Raw genomic sequence first — 20422 nt, forward strand, 5'->3', positions numbered from 1 at the left:
CTTCCCTTACAGCTCTAATCTCAGCAGGGCTTAACACATTCTCTAGCAGATCATGCTTTCCATCTGTAGCCTAGCAGCCCCCACCCCCATTAGCAGCACTGCCCTCTTCGTCTGGGCTGTAACCAGATCCATAAACCCCTTCTTTTCCTTCCAAGAGCAAAAGCTTATTACCCTTTGCCTCTAACTGCTAAATACACAAGGACAGTTCATCTTCATTTTCCTTGTGACTAATCCAGCTTTTCTAAATCTCAAAAAGAGCCAAGGGATGCTTAGTTTTGCTAGGTTTTTACTTTCCCTGTCAAGCTTCTTGAGCATCCATTGGAGTAGCCCTGGGGGTTAGTGGGAGCTCTCTCCTTATCCCACTGCCCACACCCCCCTAAGAATGTCATAGCTCCGAGGCACAAGGTTCTCATATCTAGCTTGGGCACAATCACCAGAGGCTCGGTTTCTTTTACATTAGCCTTCCACCACTTGAACAAAGAACTTAACCATGAAGTCATTATAACCAACCCCTGTCAACCATGCCAGTTACTCTGGGCCAGGCCTACCTCAGGCCAATTCAGCTATTCAAGCTCAAGGTTAGAATGCAGACACGACCCACAAAATGCAATAAAATGCAGCTTTACTTCTAGTAAGATTAAAAAGGATAAGTTTCCTGGTTAGAGGCAAATAAAATCTGAATTTTATGTTGCTCTCTGTCTCTGCATTTCCCACGGCAGTTGGTAATGTCAGGTCAAACATGTGCCCACAGGGCAGTTGGAGCTCTGTTAAAACCTCTAACACCAAGCCCAGAGGTGGTTCTTTTATATGTTAGGTGTCAAGGACGCCGGACAGTCTCCTGGCCCCCTTAAAGGACCAGCCCAGCAACATCAAATAGCCGCTGCTTCTTCCACACAGAAATATCTATAAATATCAACTGCAAGTAGACTTGAGGCCCCATCGAAACTTGCCCAGATGGCCATGCTTGTGTGCCTGAATCCTTCTGGGCAAAACTTTGTTCCACTCTTGGCTTTTTATGGCTCTTGATGGAGAAATCCTTGTTTGCCTGCTTGCTTCTCAGAGCTGTCGTCCTGGTCCTCTGACGCAGAACGGGGCCCTTACACTGAGCGGCGACGTTCTTGGGCTGAGGTCAATCGCCAGCTTCTCTTGGGCCCGAGGAGTGGTCCCGCCTGGACCCTAGAGGCAGAGGATGGGAGTGGACGAGGGAGCGCAGTGTTGTGCACGCGCTTTCGCGGGGCTAACTCTTCTGAGAAGGCCTCGTTGGAGGAGGGAAGTTTGAAGCGGCGTATTCTCCGCACAAGTTCCAGTGCGGCCTCAGGGCGAGTTGTGTCAGCCTCGAGGTCTCTGGCACTCCACCGCCCAAGGGGCCCAGGGCTTCGGCCAGTCTGGGCAACGCCAGGCAGCTCTGGTCCTCTTTTCAGAATTTCCCTGCCCCGCGGACTGACTCTTCCCTTTCAGACGCGCCCTCTGCGGAGGTGGGTGCAGCCCCAGCGAAGCGCCTGGACGGCAGGAGAGAGCGCGGATTCGGAGGTTCGAGGGGTGGCTGCTTTCCCGGGGAAATCCGGAGGCGCATTAAGAGGAAGGTGTTTCTCTTCTTCTGCCCTGTAGGTGGAACGTGCTGGGCATTCAGGGATCCTTGCTGAGCCTCTTCGTGGAGCCAATTTACTTCTCTAGCATCATCTTGGGGAGTTTGTACCACGGGGACCACCTCTCCAGAGCAGCGTACCAGCGGATCTCAGACATAGAAGAGCTTCCACCTCTGTATACCCTCAACCGACCTTTACTTAGCGGCAAGTATCTAACAGAGAGACGTCAATGCTTTCCATTAGAGGCTGTGTGAGAGCGACCCCTAGGGAGGGAGCAAGGAATGCAGCTCACAGCTGGCCGGTCCTTTCATTAAAGGCTGTGTGAGAGCGACCCCCAGGGAGGGAGCAGGGAATGCAGCTCACAGATTCCCATTGGAGGCTGTGTGAGAGCGACCCCTAAGGGGGAAGCAGGGAATGCAGCTCACAGCTATCTGGTCCTTCCATTAGAAACTATGTGAGAGTGACCCCTAGGGAGGGAGCAGGGAATGCAGCTCATAGTAAGCTGGTCCTTCCATTAGAAGCTACATGAGGATGACCCCTAGGGAGGGAGCGGGGAATGTAGCAGATTTTGGAGAGAAAAGCTGGACTGTGTCCATGGGTCGTGCGAAGGACTCTGTTGTTTTCACTTGCTTTTTCTCCTCTAGAAGCATTCTACCAGATCTGGTGAATTCCAATTTCTCTGTTGCTCCTTATTGTATTAGGTTCTCTATTTGTCCTGAAATTGGAGCTTGGTTTTTATTATGAAAGTGTCTCTCCCAGCACTCTCTAAAATTTGTGCCATCCTCTAGTGCACAGAGAAGGAGGCGCCCAGACATAGACAGCTGCAGATGTCCTTGGGTTTCCCCGCTGCCCCACCCCCACCCCCCGCCAGGGCGTGATCTTGGTCCCCATGGGTTGGCGTTCTCCTCTTCTGCAGTAAAATCATGGAGCCAGGTTTGGGCGAGAAGACATCCATCAGCCTCCAGCTAGGCCGCGCAGCGGGATTGTTTCATCTTTCTCAAAGCTGCTTGCTTTTAAAGCTCTTTGTTACTGTTTTTTAGAATGTCAGTGGCTAGCGGTAAAGTGAACAAGAGCAATTGAATTCAAGGGTCCTAACTTCTAAGCTCACCCTTATTTAAAAGGACACAGTTAAGGTATTTTTATCCTTTTAAAAATCTTTATTGCTCACTGTTTATAATATTTCCTTTTTGAAGCTTAATACTGAAGCCCTGATCACCAACAAATGTGTTCCCTTCTTTGCGGGTGTTCCCTGCTTTATTTTCTTGTGCTTGGCTACTGGCATGTCTTTAATTTTAGAGGAAAAAAAGCCAGATGGAATTTTATTTGGCAGCATGTTTAATGAATTACAAGCATTTTGCAAACAAAGCTGGAGTGAGGAAAAACAAAACACAGGGGATTAAAACAGACCAAATGTGGTAGCCTGAAATGGCAATCCTTATTTCCATCTCTGGGTCTAAGACGCTTGGGTCTAGGATTTGGTTGCATAATAATTAGTGAATTAATTTTTCATGACTGAGAGAAAAATAATTTTCTTCATTTGTACTGTAATTTCTATATTTGAGGGAAGGGTATACCATTTCATTCTCGTGGTTAAACATTTAACCCCATGTCTTTGAATAATTAATATTGTGCAAATATATTATCTTTACTGAGAAATAACTAACATCCAGAATGTCAAAGTTTTTGGCAAAATTGTGCTAACTTTGGTAAAATCAGATCCCCAGGATTTCCGAAAGGCTTCAACTTTATTCTTATGAAAGATTCTCTCTGTGTGTGTCTGTATATGCATATTACATATATATACATACATACCTACATACCTACCTACATACATACATATAAAAGTACTCTTTCTAGTGTGGACAATTTGGTTGTTGAAAGGAGCAAGAAATGCACTTTTGCGCACAATTTATTTCCCAAAAAATTCGTGCTTTGGAAGAAATAGAGAAATGAGGGCATTTGTTTCAGAATGGAGAGATAGGTGGCCCGAAGGAAAACCATTTCTTCCCTTTAAGTCATCAGTTTTCTTTTCCAAAGGGTCCATGTTCCAAAGTGTTGACATGTCTGTGTTAGCATGATGTAGACTTTGGGGAACTATGGTGCTAAAGACAAAGTGGGTTTGCAAATGGAAAATGTGGATTCGAATTCTGATGAGTGAAATTTACATTGATCTTTGTGAGTCAAGAAGGAGAGAAAACCATACTGGTTAAGTAAAGACCCAGCAAAGAATTAGGAAATAAATGGAATCACTCTAAGAAAGGATAGCCATCAGGTTCACTAGACTGTGGGCTCCTTGGGCACAGGAACTGTCCTTTGCCTTTCTTTGTATCCAAACATAGGTCTAAATAGGCAAATAAGTGAACATCCAGCAATTACCAAGAAGTTCAAACTCCTCTGTGATCTCCTCCCTGCACTGAAATATAATCTCCCCGAAGGCAGAAACTGTTCCATTGTTACCTTTGGAGCTAACACATGACCTGGATCCCAGCAGGGGCTCAATAGAGACATATAGGGTAGATTCCCCAGGTTTTAGATTGGGACATCCCTGGTTGTGCTGAACCAACTTGCAGGTATACTCTCAGGACCATTGTTCATAGTCTTTTAGAAACAGAAAATGTGAAAGATTCTAGGTGGGTAAATGAATAAATATTTGGATTTTCAAGAAAGAAAAAGGTAGATTCCAGAAATTACAGACCAGCACAATTCTTGTTACTCCCCAAAAAACATTCCAGAAGAGATTGTCAGACTGATGAGATGAGATAGCATTGATTTTAAAAATCAATCATTCATTGACCTGGAGATTCCACCATGTTCCCCAAGGAGATCAGTGACAAGAAAGAGGCTTGAAATAGAGGCAGCCAGTGGTGCAGTGGATAGAGCATTGGGCCTGGAGTCAGGAAGACTGAATTCAAATCCAGCCTCAGACACTTAGTGACTGTTTCTGTCAGTTTTCTTATCTGTAAAATGGGGATGGTAATAGCTCCTATCCCCCAGGGATACTGTAAGGATCAAATGAGGTGATAATTGTAAAGCGCTTAGTGTAGTCGGACTGTGTAAGTGTCAGCTGTTATTCACATTTGCTCTTAGACCCAGATGTTTTCAGCAGCGCTGTTTGTGGTAGCAAAGAAGCAGAAACAAAGGGGACGCCCATCGGTTGGGAATATGGTAGAACCAGCGGGGTAGATGATGGGTACAGAAAGACATGGAGACACTGATGTGCACTGATGCAGAAGGAAGTCAGCAGAGCCAGGAAAACACCAGACATAGTTACCCCAGTGATGGAAATGCAAAGAGCAACAGTCAAAAGTGAATGGTGGGAAGTCTGAAGGACCACAGTTGGCTTCTCAGATGAGATGAGAAGATGCCCCTCCCCTACCTCTCCTATCAGACACTGGGATCCAGGATGACGGAAGGGGGTGTGGAATGTCTGATTTGTCCAATGTTGGTTGGTTTTGCTGGGGGGTTTTCCTCCTCTTCTTAAAAAAAAAAAAACCTCTTTGACATACTGGATGGTTTTCTGGGAGGCTGGGAGGGATAGAGGGGGAAATCTAGGTAAAGTAAAAACAAAAAAATTTAAACTGTTTTAAAAATCAGTTGTGCAAGGTGTGGAAGCTTAGCTTAGGAAAACTTAAAGTCAGGTAAAACTGGAGTGATCAGCTGATTCCAAATTTAATTGTCCCCAGAGAATAGAAGCTCCTTGAGGATTGGGCCATTTCATCTTTGTAGATCTTTGTAGATCAAGAGTCTATTAAAGATCATGGTATGTAGTAAATACTTAACAAAGGCTTGCTGGATTGAGTTAAATTAATTTGAGGCAAAGGGTCTTGTACCTGGTCCTTTTAAAAGGGGACAAGGCTCAAGAATGGGCCCCTTTATGGGGAGGACATGGATTCATCAGAGCAGATCCAAGCTGGTGTGGAGTCAGCAAACTGTCTTGTCCAAAGAAAGCTTGAAGGAACTCAGGGTGCTTAACTCAGAGAAGAAAAAGCTGACCATTTGGCAGCTCTCTGAGAAAGAAGGAAATCAATCCACGGCTCAGGATGTTGAGTGGCTCCAAGGAGCAGGGAGGCTGGTTCTGGCTGATTGAGAAAGAACCGAGTTAACAGCTACCTCATGCAGGAGTGAGCTTACTCTTCCTAGAAACAAAGCCCACAGTCTCTCTATGCAAGGGGCCGCAGAAAGGGCCCCTGAGTGCCGGGTCTGTCTGGGGGAATCATCCATCTAAAGATACTTCTGGGCATTTTGTGAGGTGCTCTGGCCCGATTGTCTGATTTAGCTCAGCATGCCTCCTTCCTCATTGGTTCACAGCTTGAATCCTCATCTGTCCAGCAGTCGGTCTCAGAGTATGCTGTTTGTCTCGTGGATGGGCTTGGAAGGAGGCTGCAGGGCTGAGGTGGGGTCACCATTTTTGCACCCAATTACTGATCACGATCTGAACAAAAAGGACTCAGCTAGAACGCTGGCATTCTCCCACGTGATGCAAAGGGAAGCAACCTCACCTCGCTGGGCAGCCTTCCCTCTCATTTCTTCCTTCTCACATGACCAGATGTAGAGGGGCACGCTTTTCATACAGTTGTCTTTCTGTAGTTTCTTTTAAAATGAGCACGCAGAAATCCCTCCATGACCTTCTCTAATCAGTCCTTGTTGGAGAGCTCGGCTTGCTCACAGTATGTGAGAGCTCTCTGTCCTAACTTGGGGTAGTTTTGCACCATCAGTCATTTGACTAGCATTTGTTAAGTGCTTACAGTGTTCTAGGAAGTGGGCTAAGAACTAGGGGCTCAGAGAAAGTGAAGAAGAAAACAATACAACAGAAGGCTGGCCACCCACTCACCCGCCTCCACCTCTCTTCTGCAGTGCCCAGTCTTGGAGACAAGCCTGGGGCATGGGGAGATCGCCCAGCCAGGCTCCCAGGCCTTCCTGACTGTCCTCCTTGCACTACCCACCCAGTCTCACTGAAGTAGTGAGGCCTGCTTATGATTTCATTGTCATGATTGTCCTTTGGTCTCATTGATTTCATTTGTTTCCCTGGTCAGCTCACAAATTGTTAGGATTTTTCCCTAACTAAAAAACAAAACAAGGCCAGTTAAAGATATTAGTTTCCCCTCAATTCCCCTTAATTAGTTTGGCCTCCTCACAACTTTTATCTTCACACCTCTCTGCTTTTCCAGGCCCTGAGGAACAGGAGGTAATAATATAAACCCAGAATAGGCCTGCAGCGGAAACAGGCTCGGAGGCTGCTGAGGCCTTCTTTTTAGGCTCTGATGTTCAAGATGACCTTCCTTTGCTGGGGTGGGAGCTCTCTCTGGGCTGCCTTGTCCTAGATTAACTGGGCCTGGGCTGTCCAGGCCCCATCTCCCACAGTTTTCACCAGTTTTTGTTCTCAGGGAATGAGCCATGTTTTTCCCTTTGAAAAAGAAATTCAGTGGGGAAGAGGAATGAGTCTACCTGCACATGATGTCCTGGCTCATTAGAAGTGGCCAGGGACAGGTTCCAGAATGGGAGTAGCCTCTAGTCTATAATTGGATTGACAAGCACGTTAATCCTAAAGTGTCTATTTATCATCTTTCTTTTTAATGCCCTCTGTTTAAGAAAACGCATTGGAAAACATTGCATACAGTAAGAACTGTGTGGTTAGTAATTGCTGATCAGGCACGCTCTGTAAGACCCTCTGCTAGGCACTGAAAATATATAAAGATAAAGAAAGCCCAGTCCTTTCTCTCAAGGAGCTTGTTGTCTCTTGGGACAGAGATGTTCAAACAGAGAGTTCAGGTACAGAGGAGACACTCTAAACACATCTGAGGGGCACTGAGTGTTATGTGTTGGGCTGGGAAGAGTGAATGGTGTGTGTATGTGACATCATAGGAAAAGCTGCAGAAGGAGGGGCCATCTCTGTCAGAGGCCATTAGGGGAGGGAAGGGGAGAATGTTCCAGAGCCAGGGAATGAAGGCAGGAAAGGATGTGGTCAAGCAATACCAAGTCAGAGGGTTGGGCCTAATGGTGGAATCTGTGGAAGGACTTCCTGCAGTGATGTCAGTTCTTCCCCAAGCCTCCCACCTCCTCACCCCGTATTCTTCCATGAACCTTCCCTGAGGCTGCACACAGCACTCACCTGGCTGTCCCCACTCTGGGCCTTCTCATGCACCTTGGGTACCAGGGAAGCGTTAAACCATTAGCCCTTCCTCAGCCCTCCTGTCTCCACCAATTTTCTGGATGACTCCTTTAACATCATTTAGTGTGTGAAAGATGCTGCCTCCCCCTTCTCTCCCCCAGTGGCCTTGAGGTCACCCACAAACAGGATTCTCTGGGCCTTTCAATAGACTGGAAAACAGGCTGGCATCTTAAATGACAGAATGAGGAGTCCGTCCATTATTTGTCAAGAAGTGGGGACCCAGAGGTTGTCATATGAAGAAGCCATGAGACTGGATAAGGTCCGTGGGGGAAGAGATGAGCCCAGAGCTTTGGGCCACACAGATTTTCACAGGGCAGAAAGGAAGGTCCCATTGGTGAGCTGCCAACTCTATCTTCCAGTTTCCATCTCCACAACATTGTGCCTTTGGGTGTGCCAGCTGATAAGGAGGAGTCTTGTTACAAAACCTTCGGGAAGACCTGTTCAGTAAAATGGCTTAGACACTTAGAAGCATCTCTTACTCATTCTGCCGTCCTCAGGGCGTCCTATAATTAACTCATTAACCTAGTTCTCATTTTACAGCCTCGGAAAGATAAGCTCCTCCGCTAGTCGAGGGTGCCGATTTTAGTTCCTGTCTGTTGGGACGGAACATTTGTGCCAGGGCAGCCAAAACCCATCCTCAGGATCAGGTGGGAGCTTTGTGCTTCCAAAGAAATGCACAGAGATAATGGGAACCGTGGGGCTGACTCTCATTGGCCACCTTCTTGGTCTCTTTCTGCTAAAGACAGCACTTTCCTTAGCCTGCCTGGAATCTTAGCCATGCTTTCTTTCTATCAGTCCAGCCATCTCTGGCCCCACGAGGAAGTTTACCCATGACTGCGCCAGGGTCACGTCCGCAGACCATCAGTGGAGGCTGTCTCCTCCTGCCCCCCACCCCCACCCCCCAGGATCTTTCTACACTGACAAGCTTGGAGACATCTGAATTGCCATCTTGTTGATTTATCCACCAATCACCATCTAACAGGCAGGGGTACGGGCAGCCACCATTCCATAATCTTATGTCCCTGTACCATTTATTTGGCACCTATAGTATTCACTGAGGAAAGACAAAGATGATTAATGCATGGACCGTGTCTTTGGGGGATTTTAAGATCGAGCAGGGCAGAACACATGCACACACATGCACCTGCTGTCTGGTAACTCATCAGATGAGATAGTATGTACAAAGTGCTTTTCAAACCTTAGATCTCTATAAATGCCAGCTGTCATCCTCACTGCTACTAAAGTACATGGAAAACACAGCGAGAGTTCCAGGGGCTGCGCAGAGTGGGAAGAAGGAGAGGTCTTTCCACAGAATCGTGGATTTGGACTGAGGCAATCTTAGAGCTCCTAGGACCCTTCCTCTAGAGCTGGGGGGCTGGGGAAGGGTGTCACAGAGGTACCAGTCAAGATGCTGCAAGAGGAGCAAGGGAGGGGCATCAGTGGAGGCTCCCTGGAGGAGGAAGCCTGTGTTCTCTCTCTCCTGTTCCTCTGAACACCATAGGCAGAGGCTGGCTCTGATCTCCTCCTTGTATGTTCCCCCAGAGATACCTCTCCACATGAGATACCTCGTGAATGCTGGTTGCATTCATACATTTGAGTTGGGCTTTCAAGGAAGGTGGTGGTTTTCTATTGCGCACAGGGTAGGACTCGCTCAATTCAGTGCAGAAGTGACTCATTCTTTGCTCAGGGGTGGCCCACTCCTTGTCCTAGCAGAGCTTGGAGCTCAGGGGTCAGCCGGTGCAGGGTCCACCATCACAGGGAAATGGGGCAGTAGCTGCTCCTGAAACCAAGGAGCAAAGAGGATCTAGAGGTCCTAGAAGACCCCCATCCCTCCTGCTTGGCCTGGGGAACGGGGGTCTTTGGCTCTGCTCCAACCTTGTTTTTTTTTTTTTTTGCCTGGGGTTCAGCAGAGAAGTGCAGTGCCTCCCTTACTCTGCTCTCTGCTAGAGGATGAAGGATCATAGTTCAAGAGAGACCATTACTCTACCTCTCCTCTGTCTTTCCTCACTCCACAGGAGCAGCTAGGGGGCGCCATAGTGCACAGAGTCAGAAAGACTCATCTTCCTGAATTAAGATCTAGCCTCAGACCCTTACTAGCTAGGTGACCCTGGGCAAGTCATTTCACCCCATTTGCCTCAGTGTCCTCATCTGTAAAATGAGTTGGAAAAGGAAATGGTGAACCGCTCCAGCATCTTTGCCAAGAGAACCCCCACTGAGGTCATGAAGAGTTGGATGCCACTGAAACGATTGAGCAAGCCATCATAAGTGGGCTCTCTTCAAACATCCACCCCACCATGCACACTGCATGATGACTGTCCTGGCTGGACTCGGGGAGTTTGATCCCATGACCCAGCTAGAGGATGCTGCCCTGACGTGGAACCACAAGATTGGAGCGTGCGTCCAGTCCATCCCCCAAGGGATCCCTGCCAGCATCTCCAGCCTCTGCCAGGGGACCTGTGGAAGGAGGACATCCACAGTCAGGCAGCGGGGCCTGCCTTTGCCTGTCTGCCTCCCCAGGCTTGGGCTCCCATGAGTCCCTCGATGCCTGCTCTGTGGGAACCCCCGGGGAGAACGCAAGTTCTTTGAGAGCCCAGATGGCTGCATTTTCCTCCTCACTGTCCGCAGTGGCTGGTACAGTTCTTTGCACATATGAGGCCTGAGGTTTGTCGAATTGAACGGAGCCTGAGAGACACGTCAGGTGTTTGGAAAAAATGGAGGTGATGCTGCCTCCAGCCCGGCTCATTCTTGGAGAAGCCATCCTGGCTATGTGGGGTCCCTGATTCCTGCGCTTCTCCCTAGGATGCAGGAATTCCCACACTCTGTCACATGAGTGCTTTAGACTGGATGGCTTCTGAGGTCTAGACTGAGGGTCCTGTAACCATCCACCTCCATCCCTGGCTGGAGGATGGGCTGCGTGCTGTGGCACTTCTCTGGGCCAGGCTCCCTTCTCCCAGGACTGAGTCACAGGGAGCACAGCTCGCTTCAGGGACATGGCAACTCATCTAGGCAGCTTCCAGGTCAGCAGGGAGTCTGGGAACCTTGCCATCTCAGCCAGTGTTCTCATTGGGCAGATGAGGGAAGGGAGGGGGCCACTGGAAAGTGACATGGCTGTGTGGGGGCAGAAGCAGCAGCAGGAGCTCCCCATCTGGCCTTGCCGCGGGGCCTTCTCCCATCTCTGCACACCTTTGTCTGGCACCCCAGGTGGGTGCCTCACTGACAGCCCCGGTGATACCATGTGTCCTGAGGGAGGAGTGCCCTGCCCTGCTTCTGCCCTTCTGGCTCTCCAGCACCTTTTTGATCTTGCCTGGGTTTGCTAAGTCAGAACCTCAGGCTTTTAGAGTAAGGAATGAAGGGAAAGAAGAAAGGCTCAGTTGAGCTCTGTGCCGGGCACGGTGTGCACATTTTACAGATATTACCTCATTTGAACCTCAACAACCCTGGCAGGTGGGTGCTGTTATTATCCCCATTTTACAGTTGAGGAAACTGAGGCAGACAGGGTGAAGTGACTTGTCCGAGGTCCCATAGTTGATTTCTAAGTGTCTGAGAATGGATTAGAATTCAGGTCTTCCTAATTCTGGGCCCAGCAATCTGTGCACTGTGGCACCCCCAGCTGCCTGACTGAGGAGAAGACCCTGCTCCAGACTACAGACTCAGCTACCCACCATGGGCTGTCCAGCATCTCAGATGTATCCCCTGACATGCAGCCTGTTATACCAGGAGGTTCCCGGGGCCCTGAGACCAGGACATGCAGGGAGAGCCTGAGAGGGGCTCGTTGGCTGGGCCCACCCAGTGTGTGAAGGTGGATGAGGCAGCAGACAGCCGGTACCTAGAGCAGGCTGGCGAGGAGGAAGCCAGGCAGAGAGTGCAAATGGGACCTTTGAGAGCGGGATATGGTGGCCTCTTTATGGGGGGTGGGCTCCAAGGCTCCTGCTCAACGCTGGTGCCAGGGAGCAGAGCTCGGGGCCCGTGGTCATTCACGTTCCTCCTCCGTCTGCCCGTGTTCTTCCTGCCTTGTCCTCAGAAACATGCATGCACGATTCTTAAGACTCTGTGATTCTGCTCCTGGGCTGTGCATCTGGACAGGATGGGAGGAGGGCAGCTGGGGAGGGCAAGGGGCATGGCTGGTCCAGCTGCATCTCAGAGCAGGTGGGAGGTCCCTGGAGGCTTGCGTGTCAACTTTCTGTGTGCACAGAGCACGTGGGGTCGGGAGGACAGTTTTCCATCAGGAGTTCCTCGATGCCCAGATTAATTAATCTTTTCCCAGCTCACAAGAGCTTTCTCTCACTTGTTTCAGGAATCAGCAACGCTGAAGCTCGACAGCCAGGGAAAGCCCCAAACTTCAGTGTCAACTGGACGGTCGGGGACCCCAACCTGGAGATCATTAACGCCACCACCGGCAAGGATGAGATGGGCCGCGCGTCTCGACTCTGCAAACAAGCACTTTACAGTCGCTGGCTACGCATCCACGCCAAGGTACGTGCAGCCCACTTCACACTCTGAACGGACTCCTTCTGGGCAGAGGCCTGGGGCCGCTCAGTCCCTGCTGCCACTGCCGAGGACCTGGGCCTCTAGCCACCCCCATAGCTGCCACTAGTGTTTAATGGCATCCAGATTCAAAGCTGTCTCGTGAACGCTGAGCTAGCGTGGCCACCTCCCAGATAAAGGGAGGCAAGAATGAAACAGAAGCAGAGATGCATCCTGACACCTGCTACAGTAGCAGGAATGTTTCATGTCTAGAGTGGCCATACAAAGATGCCTGTGCTCTGTTTGGCTTCCTCCTCTTTGGATTTTAGACCAAAAGTTCTGAGTTTAGTCCCAAAGGCTCTGAGCCCCCGTTACCCATTCCTGGCCACGTTGTGGTGCAGGCAAGATTCAGGCAATTGGCCATGAGAAGGCAGGTTCTATTCTCACATCTGTGGATAGAAGGTGGAGAACGAGCCAACCTCTCCTTGGGACTTCTTCCCATGCATAGAGCCAGCAAAGGCCCTTGATCCCCCCTCTCAGCCACGTTTGCTCCAACCTCCTGTATCCAGATGCTCAGAGTGCCTTCTCCCCCTTCTCAGGGGCTCCTTCCTTTCGGGCAGATTCCTTAGGAAGGGCCCTCTTTCTCACACTGGCTTTGATTGATTCCAGGAGGTGGACACGCCCTGTTCATACTCAGTTCCTTTTTTGATTCCATCAAAAAGTGTTCTTGTCTAACAAAGGTGAATACTTTTAAGTGGGTGGGGTAATCATGGGGGGGGTCCGTGGGGTAGAACAGGTAGGACCCAGGGACCTCACCTGTCCTGGTGCAGGAGAGCTTTTCTCTCAGAGGATGCTTCCCCCTCCTCTCTTCAGCCCTCACTCATGACTGACAGCCGTTCCTTCCCTTCTAGCTCTCCTCCAATATGCGCACCAAGATTGGCAAGCCCCACCTATACCATGAGTGCAAGCAAGGCGCCGTGGAGTACCAGTCTGCCAAAGAGTCGCTCTTCAGGGCTTTCCTCAAAGCGGGCCTCGGAGCCTGGGTGGAGAAGCCCATCGAGCAGGATCAGTTCTCTCTCAACTGCACACCCTGACCTGAGGGATGGCACCTGGACACCCGGTCATCGCCTGGAGCCTCTGCCACCATGAGCCCTCCTGCGCGTGCACACACCCTCCCACAACCCCCCCTACACACCTGCACACAACCGTGTACACATACAAGCTCCCACAACGGACATGTGCGCATACATGCTCACACAACTGCACACACATGCACCCACACGTTCAGACAACCATACACACACACACACACGTGCGCGCGCATGCACGCATATACCCTTTTTAGGATTAACCAGCAAATGCTTTCATTCCCTTTTCGTGTTTTGAAAATCTGATTGTTAGGTTGTTTCGTTTTATGTTTGAAAACTTGGGTGTAATTCTCCAGCAAATCCATCCATCTTAGAAAGGCTACAGTGCAGACTGGGTCTAACTTTTACATCTCCACTTGAGTCAGACCCTGTCCTGGGTTTGCCCCAGCCTCCGGCACTCCCTTTCCCCATATAAGGCAATATAGGTAGGTGCACCTCAATGCACACACTAGCATTGGGGTTTTCACAGCATTTTTAGGATGTGTTTTGAATTTTTCTAGAACTCAGCTATAAAATCCGTTTCTGCTCCTTCGTAAGCTTTTTGTGAATGAGAGAGGATGTGCGTGATGAGGCAACGAAGCCAGAAGGATTAACTGTGGAAAGCCTGCTTGTCCCTACCTCCTGGTCCTTTAAAAAACCAGCTGCCGAAAAATGGTCGGTCGTCAATGCGTGTATTTATTAGTCTGTGACCCAGTTCCGAGTACCTGACCTTACCTCCCATTTCCACATGGTGTAAAGTCTTCATTTTCTTTTTTTGCCATTATCAACTGGAAGCCAAGTAGAGGTCATTTGTAAGTTCCACAATTAGGTCTGTATAACACAGAAGAAGTTGACTCTTAGTAGCTGATTTCTCCTCCGCCCCCTTCTCTCTATAGTTTCATATATATATATATATATATATATATGTATATATATATGTATATATATATATGTATATATATATATATATATACATATACACACACACACACACATACATACATACACACAGACACATATATCTACACATACCCAGGAATTCAGAGTACAATCACAGCTTTAGCATTACTAGGGCGCCTTGAAGAACCAGTGTGATTCATTAGGAATGTTGGAATGCCAGCACAACGTTGGAATGCCAGCCCTGCTGCCTCTCCTCCTTCCCGTGTCAGTGGGAGGGCCCTTCGGGAAGCTCTGCTTTGCAAACCTTCATGCCAGGATTCCTCCCTGATCTATTCATGTTCATCCTTCATTTGACCCCTGGGTCCTACGGGAGTCGGGGGGTCCTGGGGGAGATTTGGGGGCTGGGCCAGGTGATGTTTGCTCAGAGCGCTGTTATTGTGAGATGGTCCTGGCTTTCTTTCTAGGCTTTCCCATCCATGTCTGCAGATGGAGCCAGCCCATGAATGATCTGTGTTGAGGAAGGGAGATCAGAGGCTGCTTCTGCCCGTCGGACCTTTGGGTAGAAAGGGCAGAACAGACTGGTTTGAACCAGGGCTCCCTTCCACGTGCCTCACCAAGGATGGCTTTCCAGGCCTTTGGGAGGAGGTGCCTCTCCCCTAAGTGGAAGTCTCAGAGGAGGGGAAAGGCCTCATTTGCCTGATGTAGCAGTGGTGTCCCATGGTTCGGTTGGCCACGAAGCAGGGCCTGCAGCAAGGAAGGGTCACCATCGCTGCTTCCCAGACACGTTGACTATTCAACTCCGGAGCAGCAACTACCTCAGCCTGGGCCACTCCCTTTGGCCAGAAATGGTGAGAAGAAGGCAAGAAAGCGGCGAGGTACATACATGCTCTGTGTCAGGACAGTTATTCAGCTTCAGGTCCTCTCAGAAGGAAGGAAACTAGGCTTCCAAATAGGAGAAAAAGGAGCTTGGGCAACTGTGAACCATATTTGTTAAAGGGCCCTGAGTAGGTGCAACATGAAGAGTGAGGATGAGGATTTCTGGGAAAAAGAGACCGCATCCACTCACAGGTGGGGACTAGTTCACCTTGAAATCCAGGTTTTGTGTGAGAGGAAATGGCAGAAATCTGCATTGTTTTTAAGGGAATTTTTTTTCCCTTAAAGGAGGAATGGTAACTTCTATAATTTTTTCAAATTATTTTTTAAGAATTTATTTTTAAAAAAAGTTTATTTCAGAATCTGAGCTCTTAGGAATAGGGCCTTTTAAAAGTCCCTGACGTGGTGAAAAGAACGGGAGCGATTTTGCACAAAAATCTTGAATGGTTCATGTTCCAGGGTGAGGGGCCAGGCGAGGGAGGGCATCTTCAGGGATCTATTCATCATCATCATGTCTGATCAGTTTTCTGGCCTGTAACTTTGGTGGGCAAGGAGGCATCTGTGTTTGTGGAAGTGGAGGAGAAGGAGGAGCAGGTGAGGGTGCCCAGGGTTGCCTGGGATTCCCTCTGACACCAAAAAGGTTTGCTGTGCTCTGGTAGAAAAGACTGGCTGTCTGTATTCCTCAGCTTTCTCCCCAGCATCAGTGCTGTCTCTGGTCAAGTCGAGAGCTCAGATGCTGCGTTGACCAAACTTGGGATCTCCCCCTGCTTTTGCTGCTGTCTCTTTCATGTCCCTCTTTGGTTAATATGGCAGCGTCATGGAAAGCCTTTAATTGCTTTAATTTTGAACAATCAAAGATGAAAATATGCACATTAAGGGCCACAAAAGTGTGGGGCTCCCCTGTTCTTGTTAGGTCAGGCTGCGCACCTCTGAGGATCCTTGTGCCTCGGTTGTTACTGAACAGCAGTAATGGGTGGGGGCAGCTCCCAGGCTGGCCTTGGACTTTCCTTCCTCCCTAATCCCCCTCCTTATTTTCATTCTAATGAGTGAATATGAATGTTTGCCTCAGGATCATCACAAAACTGAAAGAAAATGAATCAAGCAGATGTAAATACTTGAAAAATATAGCAAGGTTTTCTTCAATTCTAGCTTTATCAAAGACATGTTTAACAAATTGAAATGATTCGGCCTGGAAGGCTATACAAAAACATTGTATAGGGGTGGGTCGGGCCCCGTGCAGATGAGCCCGGAAGACTCTCGGTAGTTGCCTTGTTACCACACTCAGGATTAGTGAAGGGCTCCTCGTGAAGTTGTCCTGCCCTTTGCCACTGAAGCACACATTTTCTGGCTGAGAAGCGGGTTTCCACAGCCCCCTCCCCCCAAGCATTGGTCACTTACTAGTAGGGCTCATGAGGACAGCTGGGTGGTGCTGCCAAGGTAGGACCTCCAGCTGTTGTCCTAGGGGACATTTTTTCATCTCTCTCATGGTTGGAAAAAACCAGAACATGTCAAGGATGAATACAATACCCATCCTCATATCTAGTGTCAAAACTCACCACTGTCTGTGTTAGGTGGCTGCTGAATCGCTGGAGGCCAGTCCTCCATGGCTCTGCCCTAAAGGAGACCTGGCACTGACTGCTGGGGGTGAACAGAGCACATCCCTGCCACCCCCATGAGAGCCCATGCTGGGGAGGAAGCTGGGCGCCTGACCGGCGTGTGCACATCGATAGAGGCTTGACTCATGTCCACCGTGACCAAGAAGTGGTCTCTGCTTTACAAAAGACCCAGCTCTTGAAGACTCTCCAACACGCCCATCACCCCATCACGCAATCCAAATAGAGCCTCTTTGGCTGTTTTGTTAAAGTCAAGCTGAAGGGTTAGGATCTTTGCCTCCCTAGAAGCTGACAGGTGTCTGAGTGGCGTCACTGCCTCGGAAGGAGGCGACTCTTGCACTGAAGAATACCCTGTGTGCTGTTGCATTTTTATTGTTGTCGATACAGAAGATGTTGTATTTTTTCTAAGGGGGTGGGGAGAGCTTGTAATTCAAATCATGCTATTTTTAAGAAATTGTCTATTGAAGCGCTGCTCTAGAAATATAGGAGTGAGTGGTCCCGCTTTGTCTAGCACGTCCCGGCTGTGTGTTAAGAATCCCTGCTTCTCCTCTCCTGCTGCTGTGCCCCAGGGTGGTATGGCCATGTCCTCTGAGTGGGGACAGAACTCTCCAAGCTTTGCCGTCCCGCTTACTGGGCGTCTTTGGTTCCCAGGATGGAGAAGGCTGACCCTGCAGGTGCTGTCCTCCGGAAATCCAGGCTTTGGGAGCTACCCGCAGTCTGTAATCAAGGGCTTCCCTCATAAGGAAGGCATCCCCTTCTACATGTGGGTACCCTGCATGGCCCAAAATCTGGACTGAACTCCACAAGGGTAGGTGCTGCCTTGTGGGATTCCCATGACCCTTTGAGGGTTACCATGAATGATGGGGTGAACAGGACAGCTGCTTGCAGGTCTGTGGGGGTGGAAGGGGCCAAGGACTCCTGACCTCATGCCAGAACAAGAGGGTATCTTTGCCCACAGCCCCCTAGGATGCCTGGGCATGACCTGAAACCTCCCTTTATCAATGTTGTAGCCTGGGCCATTGGAAATCTGAGTTGTTCACCCAAAGATTCAAATAGTTTAAGAAAAAGAGGCCTCAAATGGCTTCAAGTAGCAAATGGGGCAAGGTAGACTTGTGCCTCCAAACATCGTGGGAGTCTGCCATGGCTGCCTACCATGATTTTGTGTCCTTTCAATGATATGGGTTTAATAGCAACCATCCTTGTCCCCAGAGGAGGTCTCCCTGGAAGATGGGACAGAACAGAGAACTGTTTGCTCCAAGGACACTCTCCTGGCTCTGGAAGGAGCTTTCTTGCCATCACCCTTCAGCCACCATAGATTGGCTGGTATGGCACCAGGGCTCTAGTCACCTGATGGAATGGATGGCTAAGTCCTGTCCCTTCCTGGCCCCTTGAGCTTCAGCTGGGACCCTGCCAGAGGATGAGGTAGTGGGTGCACCTTTGATGGGGGAGTTTTGTCATGTGCTGGAAAATCTCCCACCCCACCCTGCCCCCCAGTTTGGTGCCCAGGGAGCTAATCTCCAGGTGATGCTGTCATCCTCATCAGTTGAAGCAATGTGGCACCCCTACCCAGATGGTGTCTATCTTGGGGTTCCTCACTGTTCATGTCCTAGAGTTTTCAGGAATGGCCCTCAAAGTAACCCGCAGCTGCTCCAACAAACATTTGGAAAATATTCTGCCTTTGTATCCTCAGTGCTTTGCATACAGCAGGTGCTTAATAAATACTTGTATTGAATTGGTTTGGTTAGGATTTCACCTTAGAGGTAGCTGGTCTTCAGAGTGTGCCTGGCACTATGGAGATGGTGCTTTAAGGGTGCCAGGTGGACAGGTGGACTGCTGGACAATGAAAGGCATCATTTAATCTCTGCCTCATTCTCCCCCCACCCCTGCCACTGGCTCCACCTAATCATTTCAGCTGCTAGAATAGTCTGTACCCAGTGTCTAGGAGTATTTCACAGTCACCTTAGAAACATGGCTAGGTCCTTTTCAAGTATTAAAATGAAGTCACTGCATAGGAAAGGTTAATGAAGTTAGTCTGCCTTCATCATCCTTAAATTCTGGGAAATGATAGTGCTAATTTGGGGGAGGGTGTTTCAGGTCAAACCCAAACTAAGTGGGGATGGCAGAGGCAAGAAGCCCTGGGAGCCTCTCAGTCTTGGTAAGTCTATCCCTCCCTCATCCACACTGTTGAGCAGCCAGTCCTATGTGGAGCAGGTGTCCTCATTGGGGCCAGAGGTCAGAACAGGCTACATAAAGGTAGATTAACTCGCAAGCAGCTTGCTGGTATTTCACACCCCCCACCCACCCCCAACTATGTACAACGTAGGCTGGGCTGTGGCTACATGGTCAGAAGCCTGGCATTCAGGTAATGAACATGCGGTTTCTTTTAATGGAATTTTTAAAAGTGATATCTCTTGGGACCTTAATGAGCAGCTGTGGGCTAAAAGATGGGATTTTATGGTGATTTTGGTGTGATTAGCAAGAGGCTCGCCAAGCCCTCCGGAGTGCAGGGCGTGTCTTCTTCTCCATTTTGTGCCGACAGTTTCCTTCCTTGACAGAGGAATCCCTGGACTCCTGTTTCCATATTCTGTCCCTCCAAAGGTCACCTCTGATTGCCATGACAGCCCTGCTGGGGGGCTGTGTCAAGCACTGACAGCCCAATCCTCAAAAGCACAGCTTGTGAAGCATCAGTGGGGGGAGCCCTCCAGGAACTTAGAGTCATTTGCTTTTCCAGACTTTGGGTTGTTTTCTTTGGATTGTGGTTTTAGCAATTGGTCAATTTGTATGAATATAATCCAGCCAAGAAACTCGTCCCTAAGATCAACCCTGCAGTATTCTCTGTATAGATAGACAATATTATGGCCTGCATGAGCTTCCTCTCACACTGAGACCTAGCCGGAAACGAGCATGAGACGCTGTCCTATGTAGACAAAGGGATTTAAAGTGTTCAAAATAAAAATACATTTAACTATGCTGTGCAGCGTCTCAGGGTGTTTTCTGCTGACCATGGTACCACCTCCACCTTCACCCACATGGCAGGGGCACCACTGAGAGCAGGGGTATGGCGCCATATTTACTAGCAGGTCTTGCTTTCCTGGTGCATCTACCCAGTCGCCCAGCATAGGGTCAACCTTTCTTGTCTCTCCTATAACTCCCATATTGGGCCAGTCCCCAGATTTTGGCATCTGGCTTCCACATCATGGAAGCGTTTAACAACAAACTTTCATTAAGCACCTACCATGTGCTGGGTCCTGGGAATTCAAAGAAAAGTGGGGAGAATGTCCCCAAGGAGCTCACATTCTACTTAGTGGAAATCAGTCCATGGGCAAGCAATAGAAATTTGTATGGTCACGAGTACTTTGTCCAGGAGACAAGTTAAAGGACTGGGGCAGCTTAGAAGAGAAGAGACAGGATGTCAACATCCATCCCCAAATCAGAGAAATGAACATTCAAACAACTCACAGGTTTGGAGGCACTGCGTGGAGGATTCAGTGATGGAGGGAGTGGAAGACAGACTCTGTGAATGGCTCCAACTGATGTTCGAAGATGTTTGGGTCCCAAAGCAAGGCTCTTCCCTAACTGAGCTCTGATGAATGAATGACTTTAGTTTGTAATGGAGGTGGGTCATCAGCATTTATCCCTGTATTTTGACCCTCCCAGAAACAGCAGTTATATCTTCCTAGAACAGGTCCT

The 20422-nt window shown here is 49.1% G+C and overlaps 1 protein-coding gene across 3 annotated transcripts in view; it reads left to right on the top strand.

Moving 5' to 3' along the window:
- The window catches only part of ADARB1 (adenosine deaminase RNA specific B1), a 183349-nt gene extending 163647 nt beyond the window's left edge, over positions 1-19702 (top strand). For all 3 annotated transcript variants that reach the window (XM_020973319.2, XM_020973322.2, XM_020973320.2), the window contains exons 9-11: positions 1609-1790; positions 12050-12228; positions 13131-19702. In XM_020973319.2, the coding sequence (XP_020828978.1) occupies positions 1609-1790; positions 12050-12228; positions 13131-13313 (544 nt within the window). In that variant the 3' untranslated portion in view covers positions 13314-19702. The remainder of the gene's footprint in view (positions 1-1608; positions 1791-12049; positions 12229-13130) is intronic.
- The last annotated feature ends 720 nt before the right edge of the window (positions 19703-20422 follow it).

The sequence above is a fragment of the Phascolarctos cinereus genome, unplaced genomic scaffold (assembly GCF_003287225.1).
Source record: "Phascolarctos cinereus isolate Bilbo 61053 unplaced genomic scaffold, phaCin_HiC Scaffold_5;HRSCAF=322, whole genome shotgun sequence".
Classification (NCBI taxonomy): Eukaryota; Metazoa; Chordata; class Mammalia; order Diprotodontia; family Phascolarctidae; genus Phascolarctos; species Phascolarctos cinereus.